Consider the following 18,571-nt stretch of genomic DNA (forward strand, 5'->3'; position numbering starts at 1 on the left):
AGCTCGTTTAAGCCGAGTGTGCAGAGAACGTGCGGGGTTTGGTGGGTACAGCATGTGATACTAAGCAGGAAGGATTGATGCGTACACAATTGTTTGAACACCGTGAGCAGGTTCTGAGCACTTCCTTCGCGAGCAGCGGCTCGTTTCTTACCACCAGGACAGTTGCTCCCAGGGAGAGAACACGCGAGCTCACAGCACGTGCAGTTCCTGCGCGCGCATGCGCTTTCTGGCTGAGGTGACGCACTGGCTGCTGCTTAAGAGTCCAGCACAGCAGCGGGCCCAGGCATTGTAAGGCCAGAGCGCAAGGTGGGAGGACGCCTGCGCATTGGAACACTTGCAGAGCCGGTGCTGCGACGCGGCGGTCCGGACAGTGCGCCTGTGCAGCCCGTGCAGCCCGTGCAGCCCGTGCAGCCCGTGCAGCCCGATGGAGCGCAGTGGTGGTGACGAAGCCGAAGCCCCCACTGAAGGGGTCGTGAAGGACGCGTCGCTGCAGCCCACCAAGACGATGGAAGCGAGCGTGGGGCGAGCCTCACAGTGCACCCCTCGGCCGCCAGGTAAGCTCCTGGGCGGGCAGGGCTGAGGACCCCTGGGGGCGGGGTGGGCAACAGCTCTGGGCCCTGGATGCCCTTTCTGGGGCCTAGGTCAACCTGATGCTGGGGGCCTCCGGCCGCGTCCCTCCTTCGGCAGGTGACAAGGTCCCCTCGGGCTTGGCGTGGGTGAGTGAGCGGGTGGTGGCTGGAGAGCGAGAGGCAAGTGTCCTTTTCCACCGCTGTGCCTGAGGGACGGCCCGGCGCTGGAGGGGGCTTCTGGGACGGCGACCCCATGGGCCTGCGGGACCCGCTGAGGTGTTCGGAGTTGGAAGGATTGCGGCTGGCTCTGCTGGCTCTGCTGGCTCGCTGGCTCCGCTGGCTCGCTGTCCTACCTGACTAACGCCCATCCACAGGGGGGCCACAGTCAACCGCCAAGGTGGCCCAGCTTTGCGTTCCTTGGCCTCTCGGGGTTGGGAAAACTGTCGCGTTGTGCCGCACCAGGGCAGCGGCGGTTCGGGAAGGGAGTGGGCCGTAGCCACTGCGACGACGACCCCCCTCCCTCCCACCCTGAAATCGCTGAGGTAGTCGTTTGGCTCCTGAGGTGTCTGGCCCAAGCGCTGCCCCCGTTTCTTGGCTGCGTGGTGATTGAGTGTCCTAGCAAAAGGGACTGCAGCTGTAGCCCGGTGTGCGTGTCTGGGGATGGGGGATGCGGGTCCTCATCACGTCTGCGCGAGGGGAACGTTCTGAGGACATTGAATGTGAAAACGTCTCCTGTTTCTACTAACCTTCTGTATGCTTGTAGGTGGTGCGGAGGTATACGCAGCGAGGAAAAGGATTTTAATCACGTTTTCCTGGCGACATTTTAAAAAGTTGATAATGTGAACTAATTTTATTTATTTATTTTTATCTTTTATTGCAGTTTAACGTTCGTACAACAACAACAAAAATAAACCCTCACATGAATCCTTGTATGATTTGGGAATTATCACATCGTGGAGATAAAGTATTTCAGAAAAGGTGGAGGGGAAGAGGAAAGACATAAAATGAAGTGGCATTTGGGGTTTTATTTGTTTCTTAATTTTGAGACAGCTAGTTTGTGTTACCGTGCTTTTTATTAAATGCACAACTTAATAAATCACCATAGGATAGTGATAACTACCATTTAAATCTATATTTATGTTTTTCTTTTTTTTATGGGGAAACCAGAACCAGAACCAGGCCATATCTGATTTTGAACTTAAAACCCACACACCAGAGCCAACTCTCCCTGGCAAAGGGGACCCCATAGAGAAAAACATTAGAACGGGGGTATTGTTTGAGTTTTTGTTTTTCTTTGAAGGGGATTTGAAATAAGTTACTTAGATGTTTCTTGTAATAGACAAGGGGCTCTAAGGTTGGATATCCAGTTTATCTAGGATTTTAATTTACTTGAAGAAAAATTTTTGTTGTTTCTTGACACAGTGTTTCTCTGTGTAGACTTGGCTGTCCTGAACTCATTTTGGAGAACCAGGCTGACCTTGAACTCACAGTGATCTGCCTGCCTCTGCCTCCCGGAGTACTGGAATTAAAGGCATGCACCACCACACCCTGCTACTTGAAGGAGTTTTAAGGGGACACTTCTTTTTCCCCCTATTGCTCAGTTGCAGTGTGGACACTAGTTTCTTTCCGAATTTCTAAAAATAATCCTAGGTTTTAAATATAGCCTGTGATGAACATTTAGAGGTCATTCTTAATAACTCTGTGAAAGAGAACATGTTTTTTTTCCCACTTTATTTTAACAGGGGTGGGATGGAGATGGGTGTGTGTGATGCTATATAACCCTTGTTGGGTATGAACTCATGTTCCTGTTCTCTGTCACCAACACTGCTGACTAAAGTTGTTTTTTTCATGTGAGTACATGTGGGTTTTTGCATGGATGTAGAGGGTGTGTGCTTTTAGAGTCCATGTGGCCTGAAGTCTTTTGGGTTTTGCCTGTACTCCTCAGGTAATCACTGTCTAACTGAATTAAATTATTTTCTTATTTTTAGTAAACCAAAACTCATGAAGCCAAGTACTCTGAAATGAAAAAGTCATTGACCCGTTACTAATGGTAATCGAAAAGAAAGGTGTACATCTGGGGCAAGTTCCCTTAAGCCATAAGCAGCAAGACTTGTAGGCAGTTGGGGAAGTGTCTGAAGCTCTAAAAGGCAGAGTAGAGCTGGAGAGATTGCTCAGCAGTTAACAACACTTGTTGCTCTTAGGACCATAATTCAGTTCCCAGAACCCATGTCAGTGGTTTGCAACCACCTGTAACTTTAGTTCCAACGGATCCAGTACCCTCTTCTAGTCTGTGAGGTGTGTACACACACACACACACACACACACACACACACACACACGGGGGGGTAGGTAGAGAGAAGAGAGAGGGAGGAGAGAGTAAAAAAAGAAGGGTACTTTGTGAAGAAAATTTGGGAAAGGTGCAAGTTATTTAAACTGAGTCTATATTGACTGTTGCCAAGAGAATTGTTGCCTCTCTTTACTGTGACTGTAAGCAAGACTGCTATAGCAAAATTTGTTTAGTGGTTTAACCTGCATTTAATAATGTAAACTGCTTTTTCAGGGTCTCGGACTTGCTATTTAGCTGAGGCTTCCCTCTAACTCTGTTCTCCTGCTTCTACCTCTCAAGTGCTGCCTGGGGTTATGAGTATGTGCCATCATGCCTGGCTATAATTCTTTTTCACTGCCCCATCTTTCCTCCTTTATATCCATTGTCCCTTTGCAATTACATTTAGAATATCTCAGAACTTTAAGCTCCCACTTTTTGGTAGAGAGAAAATTGCTTATAGGTAAGGCAGTGTTTCTTGGTATCTTCTTACCCTCAGCTCTGGAGTAGGAGACTGCAGGGCTACAAAATGGAAGCTTAGCAAATTCCCTAGGGAGTCTAATAGGGTGGGGTTGGGTATAAAGGTTAAAAAGTATCCCCCAAATCAGTTATTCAGTTTTTTTAAGAGCTTATTGGTTTTTTTGTTTTTGTTTTTTAAAGCCTACATCACATAATATTCCCAGGCAGTCGACCATCGTAGAACTAATGAGGCTTGGCCCTGCTTAACTTCTGAGATCTGAGGAGATTGGGTGCATTCAGGGTGGTGGTATGGCTGTAGATGAGCCTCTTGAGTTTTAAATTTTACATCGTTTTCAATTATGTGTTTTTATGTGTAGGCATATACATATGAGTGTCAGTACCTGCAGAAGCAAGAGACATCAGATTCCCCTGGAATTGGACATACAGGTGGTTTCAAGTGACCTAATGTGGATGCTAGGAATTGAACTCAGGTCTTCTGATAGAGCGACGTGGTCTCTTAACCGAGTCATTTCTCTAACCCCTGTTCATCCTTTTTTGAAGTTGCATTTATCTGTTTATATTTATAATGTTGGACATTAACCACAGGGCTTCCTCCATGCTGGGCAAACACTACATGGAGTTATACTCCCAGGCTTCAAAATTGCTTAAAACTCGTACTGGCACACACCTTTAATCCTAGCACTCAAGAGGCAGAGGCAGGTGGATCTCTCTGAGTTTGAGACTAGTTCCTACATAGGGATTTTTAGGCCAACCAAAACCGTGTCTCAAAAAAAAAGTTACTTAAAACTATTTCTCATAAGACAGATTTGGGAAGACAACTGCCTCCCACATATAAGAGAAAACTTAAGGTAACTGCTGAGTTTGGAAATGTACCCTGGCCCTTCTTTCTAAACTTTTGTGAAAATAATTAGACCAGAAGAAACAGGAGATGATTAAAGGTGACCAGGTATTGTGGGCTGGTGAAGGGAGAGATTGATTACTCCCTTGTTTGTATCTAATGTGAGGTCTATTGTCTTATCATCTGAGGTGCTGCCAGATAATGGTCTGTGAATTCCTCTAAATTCCTCTACATCTGCTCCTTGTATCAGTCTGATAGGATTTTCTGGTGGAAACATTTATTTTCTTTCCTTTTTTTTAATTTATTTTCTTCTTGCCTAGAAACTTGTCCTCATGTTAAATAAAAGCCTTGTGAACTGTGAAATTCACACTGTGTTGAGGCAAAAGAAAATGAATTTATGAGTGATTGAGAAACTAAAAGTTGGGTTGGAGAGATAGCTCAGTGGTTAAGAGCACTGGCTGGGGGGCTGGAGAGATGGCTAAGAGATTAAGAGCACTGGCTGCTCTGCCAGAGGTCATGAATTCAGTTCCCAGCAACCACATGGTGGCTCACAACCATCTATAATGAAATCTGGAGCCTTCTTCTGGCTTGCAGGTGTACATGCAAGCACAACATTGTATACATAATAAATAAATAAATCTTAAAAAAAAAAAAAAAGAGCACTGGCTGCTCTTGCAGAGGTCCTGAGTTCAATTGCCTGCAACCACACAGTGGCTCACAAACATCTGTAATGGAATGTGATTGCTTCTTCTGGTTTGTATGAAAAGAGAGTACTCACTATATACATAAAAATAAATAAATACTTTTTAAAGAAACTAAAAGTCATGCTAAATGCCTGTGATTTGTTGAAATGGCAGGATATGTCTCCATGGTTCTTAGTTTCTGGTGAATGCTGGATTGATTGAACATCTGAAAATACATCCTTTTCTTCTTAGTACCAACTAGGTTCATGCTTTATAGTTGTAGGCAGCCCTTGGAATGATTCTTCTGCCATCTCTTCACTTTATCCACTCCCATTTCTGTAATGACAGCTTTATTAGGATAAAATTAATATATTCTTTAGTTCACCTTTTTTTTTTTTTTGTTTTTTCAAGACAGTGTTTCTCTGTGTAGCCTTGGCTGTCCTGGACTCACTTTGTAGACCAGGCTGGACTCAACCACACAAAGATCCACCTGCCTCTGCTTCCCTGAGTGCTCTGATCACAGGTGTGTGCCAGCTTATTTCACCTATTTAAAATGCACATTTCAGTTATTTTAGTGGGTTCAAAGTAAAATAGTCATCACTGTAGTCATCATTGTAGTTAAAAGAAGTTTTCATCAGCCCTTGAAGAAACTTTACTCATTAGCCACCAATCCCCATTCCCCTTCACTCAAATCTATTGGGTTTTGTTAATTTGTGTTGTTTTGCTTTGTTTTACCCTGGGTCTCATTATGCAGCCCTGGAATTTGTTATGCAGATTAAACAGGCCCCTGCTTCTTGAGCATTGGGATTAACGGTGAGTACCACTACGATCACAAATGTTCTCTAAGAAATTATTTTATTTAGCACTTTCGTGTGTGAGTGTGGGCGAACACAGGTCACATTAGGCATCTGGTGGTGAGTAAACAACTTTCAGGACTCAGTTCTCTCTTTCCATGGGTCTTGGAGATTGAAATGAGGTCATCAGGCTTAGGCAGCAAGCACTTTTACCCACTGAGCCACCTCACCAGCCTGAGAATATGTGTTGTTTTTTTTTTAATTTTCTTGCCTCTGCTCTTAAAGATAGACGATCTAACATGCTCCTTTTCCAAAATACCTCACACAGATCTTAAAATCTAGCTCAGTACTATGTAGACACATCTTACAAGAAGTCTTTTGTTGTTGGGTTTTTTGTTTTTTTTTTTTTTTTGGTTTTGGGTTTGTTTTTGTTTGTTGGTTGGTTGGTTTTTCGAGACAGGGTTTCTCTGTGTAGCCTTGGCTGTCCTGCACTGGCTTTGTAGACCAGGCTGGCCTCAAACTCACAGAGATCTGCCTGCCTCTGTCTCCCTGAATGCTGTTTTGTTTGTTTGTTTTTTCTCTCTCTTAAAAGACAGCACACTGTCAAAGCTGGTCTTGAACTGGCAGTGTAGCTGAGGGTGACCTTGAACTCATGAACCTTCACCCACTGGCTAAGTATTGGGATTACAGGTGAGCACTACCATTGCTGGCTTCTTAGAAAGATTTTATGAGCCTTTTCATAAGTACAGAGATTTTTTTTCTCACTGATGAGGATCTCATTTTTAGAATTATAGCAACAATCTTATTAAAATGCTTAGAGGGAGAAAATTTCCATTTAACGGAATTTTCTGGTCTGCTAGTAATTATCCCTATCCTTTTCCTATGACTTTTTTGTTGTTGTTGAGGATCTTTAAAGACTACCTTAATTGGCTTTTTATCCTTAGAAAGCTGAATTCAGTATGACTGAGCATGGAGGCCCCTGCTTTGCCTCTGGGTCATCATTGTACAAGGATCACAGAAAATTCTCTGATACTAGTGTATCTCAAACTGACTTCAGTAAAGAACACCATTTTTTTTTAATTTCTAATTTGCAATATATTTTAAACCAGTTTTTAAGTAGAACACAGTAAAGAAGAGGTACTAGGGAAAAGAGGACACAGAAAACATAAGTTCCATACTTTAAATGTTAAAATAAAAAAATATCCATGGATATGAAATTATTACCAAAGTGCTGTAAATGCTTTGGATGTGTTTCAAGTTACTTTTTTGTTTTGTTTTGTTTTTAAAGTCATGGTTTGTCTTTGTAACACAATCCTGGCTGTCCTGGAACTTGTTTTGTAGATCAGGCTGGCTTCGAACTAATAGAGAAAGGCATGTGCCACCATACCCGGCTCAAGTTACATTTTTATTGTGGACAAATAATGAACAATAGGGACACTGGCATTGTTGACAGGCCATATACCATACTTTGGGCAGCATTTCATAACAGGTAATGTATATAATAGAATTTTAGGCTTCATGCAGACATGCTTATCATTTCAAATTTGAATTAATAGTTTTATGGCTTTTTTAGCTGTATTTTAAAAGTAAAAAGAGTATATCAAAGTTATCATTTTGTAAAATTATAAGAATGAATAAGAAGTGAAAACAAAAGTCAAAGAAAATACTAAACAACAGTATGGGTCAGTGCCAGCAAATGCAAATAAAGTTCTAACTACATATGTAACCTTGAATTTTCTAGTTAGGGAACGAATGAAAAATAGATATACTGATTTAACCAAATATATATACATACATATATATTTAACATATACATATGCTAACATATACATATGCTAACATATAAATCTTAGCATATAAAATCATTGAAATAGTTTATCAAGTGGCATTATGTATTTTATGTTTTTGGCACATCTTCAGATGAACTGATCAGGCTTCAGCTAGCCAACTTTTACTGTCTTAGGCATCACTGTGAATCTACACATCTTAGTCATAGAAAGTTCAGTGGCCTAAATTGAGCCTTCTAGGTTTTCAGTGTACCATTCTATTGAGTGTGATTACTGTGCTGTTGACTATTGTTAGTGCTGTGGTAGTCCCTGTTATGAAAGCCACCCACCAATTCTAATGAGCTCATTAGAATAGATGCTTCAACACTGGGGACTAGTCTTGGCTAGTCCCATTCTAGATTTTGCGCTTTTTGTTCTGTGATCTAATGGGAGAGGGTTGGCATTAGGTACAAAGTGTCTTGCTGGGAAAGGCCAGTTAACCAGAATTTGCTTCAGGGCCTGCAGGACAAGTCTCTGCCTGACCAAGCTGTCCCTGAAGCAGTTGCTTGGTCTTTACCTTTAGATCCAAGACTTGAGTGCTGGTTTAATTAACAAGTGTGGTATGCCAATTGCAGTGGTAGCTATATTAGATTAATTTCTCAGCTCCGTTATTCTGTCTCTATCTTTTTTAATTCTCATCCACTTTCCATGTTTACTGTTGAATTTTATAAGCAGCAAATTTAATCCCTTCTGAGAGGGGCTATAGATGAATACCATACCTGAAATTAATAACTACAGAACAGGAAATCCCCTTGTAGCAAGAGTCTTTCTCTAGGTACCCAAAGCCCTTTATTGAACAGTTCTTTACCTCTACTTAAAATAAGCATCTTAATGTGTACCATTAGCTTGAAATAACCATAAAAATTTTAAACTAGGTAAAATACAATATTCCTGTGCTTATTTTTTTTAAAAAAAAATCTGTAGGATTCCTGTATGTTCTTTTCCTTCAGCACCTAGTTATATGTGTTTCAGTATCCCGCTGACTGGAGAGGGAAATAGCATTATGTATAGGGGTAGTAGCTTCTTAAGTGGTTTTGTTTGTTTTTACTTTATTAACTGTATGTGTTTAGTTTGTTTGAGCACTAGACTTCAGTGGAAGTATTCTTTGTGTTTGGGTAATTTTTCACCATTAGAATCATGTGCTGTGAACAAAATTTAGTGTTCTTCATTTCATTAGCTAGATAACCACCATTATTTAACAGTTTTAGTTACAACTTCAAAAGGAAGGCATTAAAAAAAGCTAGATATATTTGTAGTTTTATTCTGCAAAATGTTTTTGTTCTTTCTTTCCCCTCCTCACCTATTTAAATTTACACTTCACTTGATTCTATTTTCATTAGCCCCAATTTTTTTTCTTTTTCTTTTTCTTCAGTTTTTCAAGACAGATTTCTCTGTGTAGCCTTGGCTTTCCTGGACTCACTTTGTAGACCAGGCTGTTGACCCACTTTGCCTGATTAGGATCAGACATGAAGAATGCATTCCAGATCTCAAACAAGTTACTTTCAGACCTATGCAGGTTTTTTTTCTGTACAAGTTCTTATTTTTGCTAATTGTCATTAACCATTCTCAAGAATATAACTTAGAACTTCTCTTGTTCATAATCAGTTCTATAAAGTGGTGACAATAATAAAACTAGTAGGTAAAACGTATATTTAGCTCCTGATGGCTCTGGGATACCGGTAGTCTCTGGAAGTCTTGTCTAAGCTTTATCAACTTGACATCACTGAAGAATAAAGACAGAAGTTAAAGTCTTTAAACAACTTGATGGAGAACACAACATACTTAGAAGGCATTTCCAAACCATAAAGCCATTAGAATTTGGGTGAGCTGCAGGAAAAACTTCTCCAGGAAAAGGTTAGCAGGAAGAGCTGATGGGAATCTGGATCATGAGAATAGATCAGTGAATCCCATGGCTGGACATGAGGTTGGCAAGGACATTTGGGGCATTGGCTATCACAGCTTAATTAGTAATGTTCCCTGTTCTATAGGGTGTTCATAGTAAAATAGGGAAGTCACAATTTATGTTTGCTTCTTATAAACTGGATTGCTTCTTATAAACTGGCCTCGGGAGTTGGCCCACCTGACAGTATTCCATACTTCTTGTAAACTGGCCTCAGGCATTGGACCTTATAACTCTTTTTCTCACCTGATAGTATTCCATATAGCCTTACTGGTGCTTTCCAGCCCTGTGATGCTGTGATCCTTTTATAAACAGCCCAGCAGGCAGAGGGAAAGTTATACCTGATCTTCATTCTTGTTGATGGGCATAACAGCCACAGGGTTTGGAGGTCCTCCTCTCCCATAATAGTCACACACACACAGAAGCTCTGCCTCATCCTTTATACCCAGATGTCTGTGGCCAGAGCCTTTGGATAGACTTGTCATCCAGGACCAGATGAGCAATAAAAGAACATTATTGTTCCCTGTGTTCAGACCACCTTCCATGTCATGAGTACATCATGTTACTTTCTGGCTGGTCTTAAACTCCTTTGATGTCAGTCTAGCATGTCCTAGAGAAACTGCTGGTGAAGCTGCACTTACCCTGTAGCCTCTTTCTCTGGCTGGTGACCACTGGCCCTTACTAACAGTACACATTACACCTATTTACACATTAGTGACAATTGCATGCTCTTCCTTTTGTCTAGAATTATCATCTTTTCTGTATCTGTTTTCTTTATTCATGTCTACCATGTCCATGTTTCAGTATTTGACTTGCACTTTACCTCCTCCCTGAAACTTTCCATGATCACATATACTTCTGGTGGTTTTCTTTTTTCTTTCTTCTCTTCCATTTTCTATATAGTGTGGTTATGTTGATACAAACTAATATCCAAACAAACCTGGGATTAACATTTGGAAGTTGAGCTTTCTAAATCCTAAGTGTATAGTCTAATGAATTTTTATGAATGTGCATATTTAACTACTGCCTAGATTATGAAATTAAACATTTCCATTCCCCAAAAGGCTTCCTACTGCCTCTTTCTAATCAGTGACCCACAAAGGTAGCACTGCTTTTAACATCTTTTCACAACCATTTGTTTTTCTTGTTTTTTAAACTTTCTTAAAAATAGATTGATTTGGTATTACTGTTTCCAAAATAAAACATCATGCAGCTGGATTAACATAAACATACAAACGCTTAGAACCAAAGTCTACCATCTAAGTGAACTTCTAGAGCTAGTCACTCTGAAATCATGGAACTTTGTTTTGGATTTTAAATGTTGACAATGAATTGCCTTGTTACTTTATTGTGATAAAACTTAGCATCAGATTTACCATTTCAACAGATGTAGTGGTGCATGCCTGTACCATACCAGCACTTTGTACATAAGGATCTGAAGTTTAAGACCAGCCTGAGCTACAGAATGAATTTGAGGCTACACTGGGCTACACGAGACCCTGTTCTCCACCTCCTCCCAAACTCCCCAGAAAAATCAAGCAAGAACTTTTGTCATATAGACAGTTTTTAAGTCTATACTTCAGTAGCATTAAAAAGATTTATATCGACTGGGCAATAGTGGCACACACCTTTAAGCTCATCACTCGGAGGCAGAGGCAGGTGGATCTCTGTGAGTTTGAGGTCAGCCTGGTCTACAGAGCGAGTTCCAGGACAGCCAGAGCTACACAGAGGAACCTTGTCTCAAAACAACAACAACAACAAAGATTTTTATCTTTGTGCAATCATCACCACTCTCCATCTCCAGAAGGATATTTTTAAAATCAGTTACCTAAATTTCCCCTATATTTCTTTCTACTTAATATATGTGTTGAGGGTAAACCTGTGCTATTACAAGTACTAGTGGCCCATTTCTTTATATTTCTGATTATTAAATCATGTAAATAATTTGTTCTCTTTTCTTATTGATACACAGTTGAATTATTTCATTTATTCACTCAATCTTTTTAAAATAAGGGCTTTTATCTAGCCATAGTTGGCCCAGAAAAACGCTGTGTAAATAAGTTGTCCTCAAATTTGCAGCAGTCCTATTTTTTCTGAGTGTTGAGATTAGAGGGGCATGACATCATATCTGTTGCTGTGGTTCTGTTTATTTAGTCTCATGTAGCCCAGGGTGGCTGTGAACTGACTATAGCCGAGAATGACCTTTAGTTCTGGTCCTCCTGTCTCTATCTCTTAGGTGCTGGATTAGAGATTTTTTTTAAAACCATACTTAGCTCTTTCTAGTTTCTTTTTCTTTTTCTTTTCTTTTTTCTTTCTTTTTTTTTGAGACAAGCTCTGTCACTACATAGCTCTAGCTGGACAGAAATCTCCATGTAGACCATCCTGGCCTCAACCTCACAGAGATCCACTTGCCCTTAATTCCTGAACTAAAACTGGTATAGACATGATATTTGTATGCATATGTAGGTGCTCATGCAAATATATTCCTATTGGTTATAAACCCACAGATAGAATTGCTGGGTCATAAAATAGGCATATGTTCAACTTTAGTGGATATTGCCAACCATTTTACATAGTTGCTTATATTCATCTTCTATTACTGCAATTGCTACAGAAGTAGTGACTAAAAGCAGAGTAAGCTCATTATCTTTCAACTCTATAGGTCAGATGGTCTGAAATTAAGGTGGCAGCAGAACTTTTCTGAGGCTCTAGAGAAGAATCTGTTTCCTGTATTCCTTAGCTCCTGAACCCTTTCTCCATTTTTCCAGGCCAGCAGCATACCATATGTGATTCTCTGTCTCCAATTTCTGCTTCATTGCCACATCAGCTCAATCTTGACTCCCAACTCTCCTAGCTCCCTTATGGTTACTTTGGGGCTTAGCTTAGTCATAGCTGCAAAACTTTTTGTATGTGTGTTTGGGGCATCTGTCTCTGTGTGTGTTTCTTTGTCTGTGGTTACATATGTATGTACTTGTTAATGTATGCATGTGTACATTCAGGTACACATTCACATATGTGAATATATGTGGAGGTCAGACGTCGATGGTGGTTGTCTTTTTTTGATCACTCTGCATATTTATTTGAACCAAGTTTCTCAGTGAACCTAAAGCTCATTGATTCAGCAAAAGTGGCTGGCCAGTGAGCTTTAGGGCTTCCGCATTATTTCCAATGCTTGGGTTACAGGTGCATGTCACTATACCCAGCTTTTTAAAAATGGGTTCTGGTGATCAGACACAGTTCTTCATCTTTGTTTAGTGGGAATTTTAGTGAATGGTGTACCTCTTCACCTCCTGCAGAGCTGTTTTATCATAGAAGGTAACATGCATACATTCTGCGGACTAGAATGTAGATACCAGGGGAACAATATTATTTCCCTAACATGTAGCTGTACTATTTTGTATTCCATTGAGAGTTCTAACTTTTCTCACATCTCGGTTAGTACTGGTGTTCAGTCTGTTTAGTTGTAAGCATTCTAGTTGAGATGGGAGAGTGCCTCCGTTCCTACCACCTCAAGCAATGTGTTCTTCATTGTGCTAATGCTAGCTTTATGGTAACTTCTCTGTGTTATGAATATTTATGTACTCATATCTTCGCCAAACTGAGCACTGCTTCGTGAGGCAGGGTATATAGTAGCTGATTTAATACATGCTCCTTGGATTTTTTTTTTAAATCTTACTCAAACAGTTTTCAGCAGAGCAAGGAATTAGAGCTGAAGACGTAAGGGGGAGCTCACGCTTCCATCTTATATGCCTCAGATCCTGGATCTAAAGGAGGTGAGGTTTCTCCCTAATAAAAATAGGATTTGGTCAAAGAGATTTGCCTCTAGTTTCTACAGGCTGTTGTTTTTCCCAAGATTGTTAATCTATAAGTAAGTAATGCCCTAGAATGAGAATTTGTCCTTAAACACCCAAGGGCATTGTTTGGAAATGACTTCACTCTGTATGGAAATGAGAAGAAATGCAGTTCCAGCAAGCTTTTAGGGAACCTCCTGATTTTGGATCCTTTGCAGAGATACAAGTTTTCCTTTTTCTAGGATTTCATTCATGTAGAAACATGCTCAGTCTCATTTGCTAAGGAAAGATTTTAAGGTAAGTAGTGTTTTCTAGATCATGTGTACAGACTTAAAACCTGCCTTGGAAACTTGAAGCTAAAATGTTTGAGAAAGGTGAAGCCAGAGTGGAAATGATTTCATATGCTCCTGGACTCAAGGTAGTGGTGGGCGCAAATGTCTTGACATTAGAAAAACCTAGAGATGACATTAGTAGAAGAAATAGGCAGGTGGGATTGTAGTTCCCTTTGGGAATATTCTGATGCAAATAATTACATTTCTGTTTTACTCCCTTTAGTCTGCTTTGTTAGGTACACACCTGGCTTCACAAGAGCTTTAAGGTTTAAGGGCCTTGTGTCATCTTGCCAGGGTGCCACAGTGTTGCTTCAGCTTGGTGTTACTTTGACCTCTGAGATGAAATGTGGTGTGTGTGCGTGTGTGTGTGTGTGTGTGTGTGTGTGTGTGTGTGTGTGTGTGTGTTTGAATGTGGTGGAGGACTTTCTTATCTCCCACAAGAAACTAGTACCTTCTAATAAAGCCTGGCTGTTTTATATTTACAACAAAAAAAGGGAGTTGGTCCTTGGAGAAAAGTATTATCTTAGGGTAGGAATTATTGTGACAGGCCTCTGCCAGACTTACAGGATTCTGTTTAAAGAAACCTGCTGACACAGACAGTGCCACTAGCTTTAGATATGAATTGTATGTGTGATTCATAGACTAATCTGAAGCAAGCCAGCTATGCTGGTATAGAGGCAAGCTGTAGCCAGTGTATGGCCAAAATACTTACTAGAAACGGACTCAGATCAGCTGAATGGAGTTGCAGCCAAGTGTTAATGGAGTTTAGGAGACTTCTTAGATGTTTACTCTTTGTGCTGTATTTGACTTCAAGTAACTGCATTTATGCTCAGAACTCTTTCTAAGATTTGGGGCAGCTCCGTCTATTATCTCAGACCAGAGAGACTGAGACTGTGTTTCCCTCTGTGAACTCAGGTCTAGAAGGACTCATGAAGGACAATAAGATGAGTTCTCTTTTTAATCAACTATGTTTTTTTTTTTTTTTTTTTTTTTTACCCTTTTCCAGGATGGATAATAGAGCTCAGCTATATATTTGTGACAGCAGACTGGAGGGGTGTCCCTTCTCATTCTAGGTCAGGAAGTTCTTTATATTACGATTTTCTCTTTATATGGTATGACCTTTGTGTATAGGCAGAAATTAGCACTTGGCATTCTTTTCGACAAACTTGTAGTTTCCACAAACAGCATCTATGACAGACCTCTTTGGGGGCTACACCTCTTCTAGTTCTTTAATCTCCTGCCACATGATTTTGTGTTTGTGTGTTATAGTTTCTGTTGCTGTGCTGAAACACCATGACCAAAAGCAGACTGAGGAGGAAAGGGTTTGTTTGGCTCACACTTCCACATCATAGGCCATCATTAAAGGAAGTCAAACAGGGTTGGATCATGGAGGCAAGAGCTGATGGAGAGGCCATGGAAGGGTGCTGCTTACTGGCTTGCTCCTTCATGGCTTCCTCAGCCTGCTTTCTTATAGAACCCATGGTCACCAGCTCAGATGGCACCACCTGCAATGGGCTGGGCCCTCCATCATTGATCACTAATTATGAAAATGCCAAGGCTGGAGAGATGGCTTAGACATTGAAGGCTAGGCTCACAACCATATATATAAGAAAATGCCATCCAGACCAATCTGTGGAGGCATTTTCTCAGTTGAGGTTCCCTCCTATTCAGATAATTCTAGCTTGTGTCAAGTTAACATTAAACTAGCCACGACAATTGATGGCTTTTCAGTTTGGCACACAAAGCATATCACTGTTAAGCCATAACCTTTCTTTTCTTCTTCCCCAAGATTGTACATTAATGTCAACACTAAAATATAAACACTCCAAATTTTGGAAATTTGGAAAATTTTCACAGTCTTTTAAATCCCACAACAACTTAAAAATTTAGTTTCTTTAAAATAGCCAGTCTCATCTCTGATATGAACTCAGTGGCTGGCTCTTTGATCACCTCCCCTTTGGAGGGGGTGGAGCAGCCTTGCCAGGCCACAGAGGAGGACAATGCAGCTAGTCCTGATGAGACCTGATAGACTAGGGCCAGATGGAAGGGGAGGAGGTCCTCCCCTATCAGTGGACTTGGAGAGGGGCATGGGAGAAAATGAGGGAGGGAGGGTAGGATTGGGAGGGAATAAGGGAGGGGGATATGGCTGGGATACAAATGAATAAGCTGTAATTAATATAAAAATAAAAATTTAATTAAAAAATAGCCAATCTCTTTTAAAATTCAAAGTCTTAAAATTTAGTCTCTCAGCTGTGGGAGCCTGTAAAATTAAAAATAAGTTATATAGGTTCTCACTTCAAGAGAGATGCAACCAATACACAGTCACAATCTGAACAAAGCAAAACAAAACTTTAACAGCTTAATGACCATTATCTGAGAATCACTTACAATCTTTGGGGCTCCTCCAAAGGGCTTGGGTCACTTCTCTGGCTCTGCCCACTGCAGTACACTGTCTTCTCTGCTTCTGCTGGCTTCAGTGTTACACTTTTCTGGCTATGAAATAAGTTTCTTGATCAGAAGCAGCCCCTTGTGGAATATTATGGTGGTGGATAAGGCATTTATGTAATGATATCCTTAGCATTGAATGGTAAAAGTGTACTGCTGGCCTTGTCAACTGGAAGCATGTAGTTTCTGGTGGTCCTTTTAGACAGGTACCTAGAAAAAGGCTAGATCAATAGCTGCATGCCATGTACCAGGAGATGTGTTGACTGCTCAAGTGAGGACACCACATTTGGTACAGCAGCTGCAATTGAAATCACTACTTCAATGATTTTCAATAGTCAACTGTTATTCTCTCCATGATCCATCAGTCTTTTGCACTGGCCAGGTAAAGTTAAAGAGAGATGTGGCGGAAACCTCTACCCCTGTATCTTTCAGGTCCTTGATGGTGGCACTAATTTCTGCAGTTCCTCCATGGGCCTGATAAAGGTTTTTTTTTTTTTTTCACTCTTTTACAGCTGAGATTTTATTGGCTGAGGAGCAGAGTACATAGACACTACAATTCTTAACACAAGGACCAAACTTTGAAGTCACACATTGTGTTCACGGACCCAAATGAAGAGCCACATGTTGTCTCTTTGAACTTATTCAAGTGATGTTTCAGCCTCAAATTTGACAAGTTTTGATTAAGACTTCACATAACAATCACATACTCATAATCTCCAATTCCACTGACCCACAATTTGATGCCACATACAGTACATGCAAAATTTCCATCTTTCACAGCACGTTGCTAGGAAAACGGACTGCCATGACCAGAGATGTTACAGTTCTGACAGGACAAGGACGAAAGAGTGGTTTTCTTAGGAAATGGTTCTACTGGAAACACAAGACCAGATATAACTGAAAATATTCCAGACACAAATGCATGACTCAGACTCCAAATTGCTGTTTAGTATGCTCTGTGTTGTAGGATATAAAACTAGACCCCTCTACGAAATGTTATGGTGACCCCCGAGACAGTCACAGCTACTCCTAATTCAGTATCCTGTTATTTTCTAGTTGTACAAAAAAATTAACAACCAGCAAATGATTTAACCTCTTAAAAAAGCATTTACACTTAAAAAAATTGGGATGAGGTGGGACTCCCCCACCTCTTAAAAATGTTTCGAGAGCTAGTAAAAACTCGCATTTACAAAATAGCTGATAAATATATTCCTCTGGGTTATACAAGAAGGGAGGCAGGGATCACTGACAGACAGGATGGATGGTTAGTCGGACTTGGCTTCATTGTCTTCTTCAGAGTCTGGACTCTAGGTCTCCATTTCTACGTTTTCTGCAGGCACACGTGCAGTTAGCTGGGCAGTCACTTCAGCCTGTTTGCCATTTGCTCCCCTCTTCCCTTTTGTTTGCACTTTTTTGTCTGATGATTTATCTTTTCCCACGGCCTTTTTTTGGCTTCTTGTCTGTCTTGATGGGGGGGGGGGGGGCGGGAGTGCTGCGCTTGGCCAACAGCCTTGCAGAACTTCGCTACTGCGTCTGTGTTAACCTTCTTCTTGGGCATCATGGCAGTGTGACTGGGAGAGTGCTCAACACCTAGCCTGCCTTGAAGCTGTTGCATTGCCTGGTCCCCCCCCCCGACCCCCCGCCACACAAACTGCTGCGACACACCACCATGATACAGTTTTTGATTCACCATTTTCCTTGGAACAGAATTGCTGAGGAGAAAAGGTGCATCTATCTTGAACATATGCATACTTTTTTTTTTCTTTAGTGCCTAAGTGATACTGTAAAATAATCATGCAGATTTTGCCTTGGCATTTCTCAAAAATTTTCAAGGACATTTTTGGATGTGTCTATGTATGTATGTATATATATGTATATATGTATACACACACACATACATAGACACACACATTTGAGACAGGATCTCATCATGTAGCCCTAACTAGCCTGAAAGTCATTGTATAGACCAGGCTGGACTTGAACTCAAAGAAATTCTCCTCAGCCTCCCAAGTGCTAGGATTAAAGATATATGCCATCAGATGCAGAGTATTTTTATATATTTTCAAACATATATTTTGCTACCTGGATATCTGTACCTTCATGGTAGTAGTGGGTTTTGAGCTTTAATATTGTAAGCTTGCTTCATTTAAAAATATTTTTATTAAATCATCCTTGGAAGAAGTATGTTTGATTGTAGTAAAGATTTCTCCTCACTATTAAAGAGAATTTAAACCAATTCATAAGATTTATAACAGGTGGGAAGTGGATTGTGAGAACAATGATAAATAAATCAAAATGTCTCCAGGGACTAGAGAGATGGCTCAGTCTTTAAAAGCATATACTACTTTTATAAAAAACCCAAGTTCTATTCCCTAGAACCAACAATGGGTGCCTCACAGATGCCTGTAATTCCAGTTCCATGGGCTCCAACACTCTCTTCTGAAATGTGTGTGCATCTGCTCACACGTGATTCATACTCAGTAGACACACATGCATACATAAATGAAAATATTTAAAAATATATGGTCTCAAATATATATATATATATATATATATATATATATATATATATATATATATATATATATAT

General features: G+C 40.6%; 1 protein-coding gene across 3 annotated transcripts in view; it reads left to right on the top strand.

Annotated features, from left to right (window-relative positions):
* Positions 1–335: 335 nt before the first annotated feature.
* Positions 336–18,571, top strand: part of Map7d2 (MAP7 domain containing 2) — an 83,544-nt gene continuing 65,308 nt past the window's right edge. For 2 of the 3 annotated variants that reach the window (XM_055615717.1, XM_055615720.1), the window contains exon 1: positions 336–554. In XM_055615717.1, the coding sequence (XP_055471692.1) occupies positions 425–554 (130 nt within the window). In that variant the 5' untranslated portion in view covers positions 336–424. The remainder of the gene's footprint in view (positions 555–18,571) is intronic. The other variant, XM_055615718.1, reaches the window with a different exon arrangement.

Source organism: Psammomys obesus, unplaced genomic scaffold (genome assembly GCF_907164565.1).
Source record: "Psammomys obesus unplaced genomic scaffold, mPsaObe1.curated_primary_1811, whole genome shotgun sequence".
NCBI classification, from domain to species: domain Eukaryota; kingdom Metazoa; phylum Chordata; class Mammalia; order Rodentia; family Muridae; genus Psammomys; species Psammomys obesus.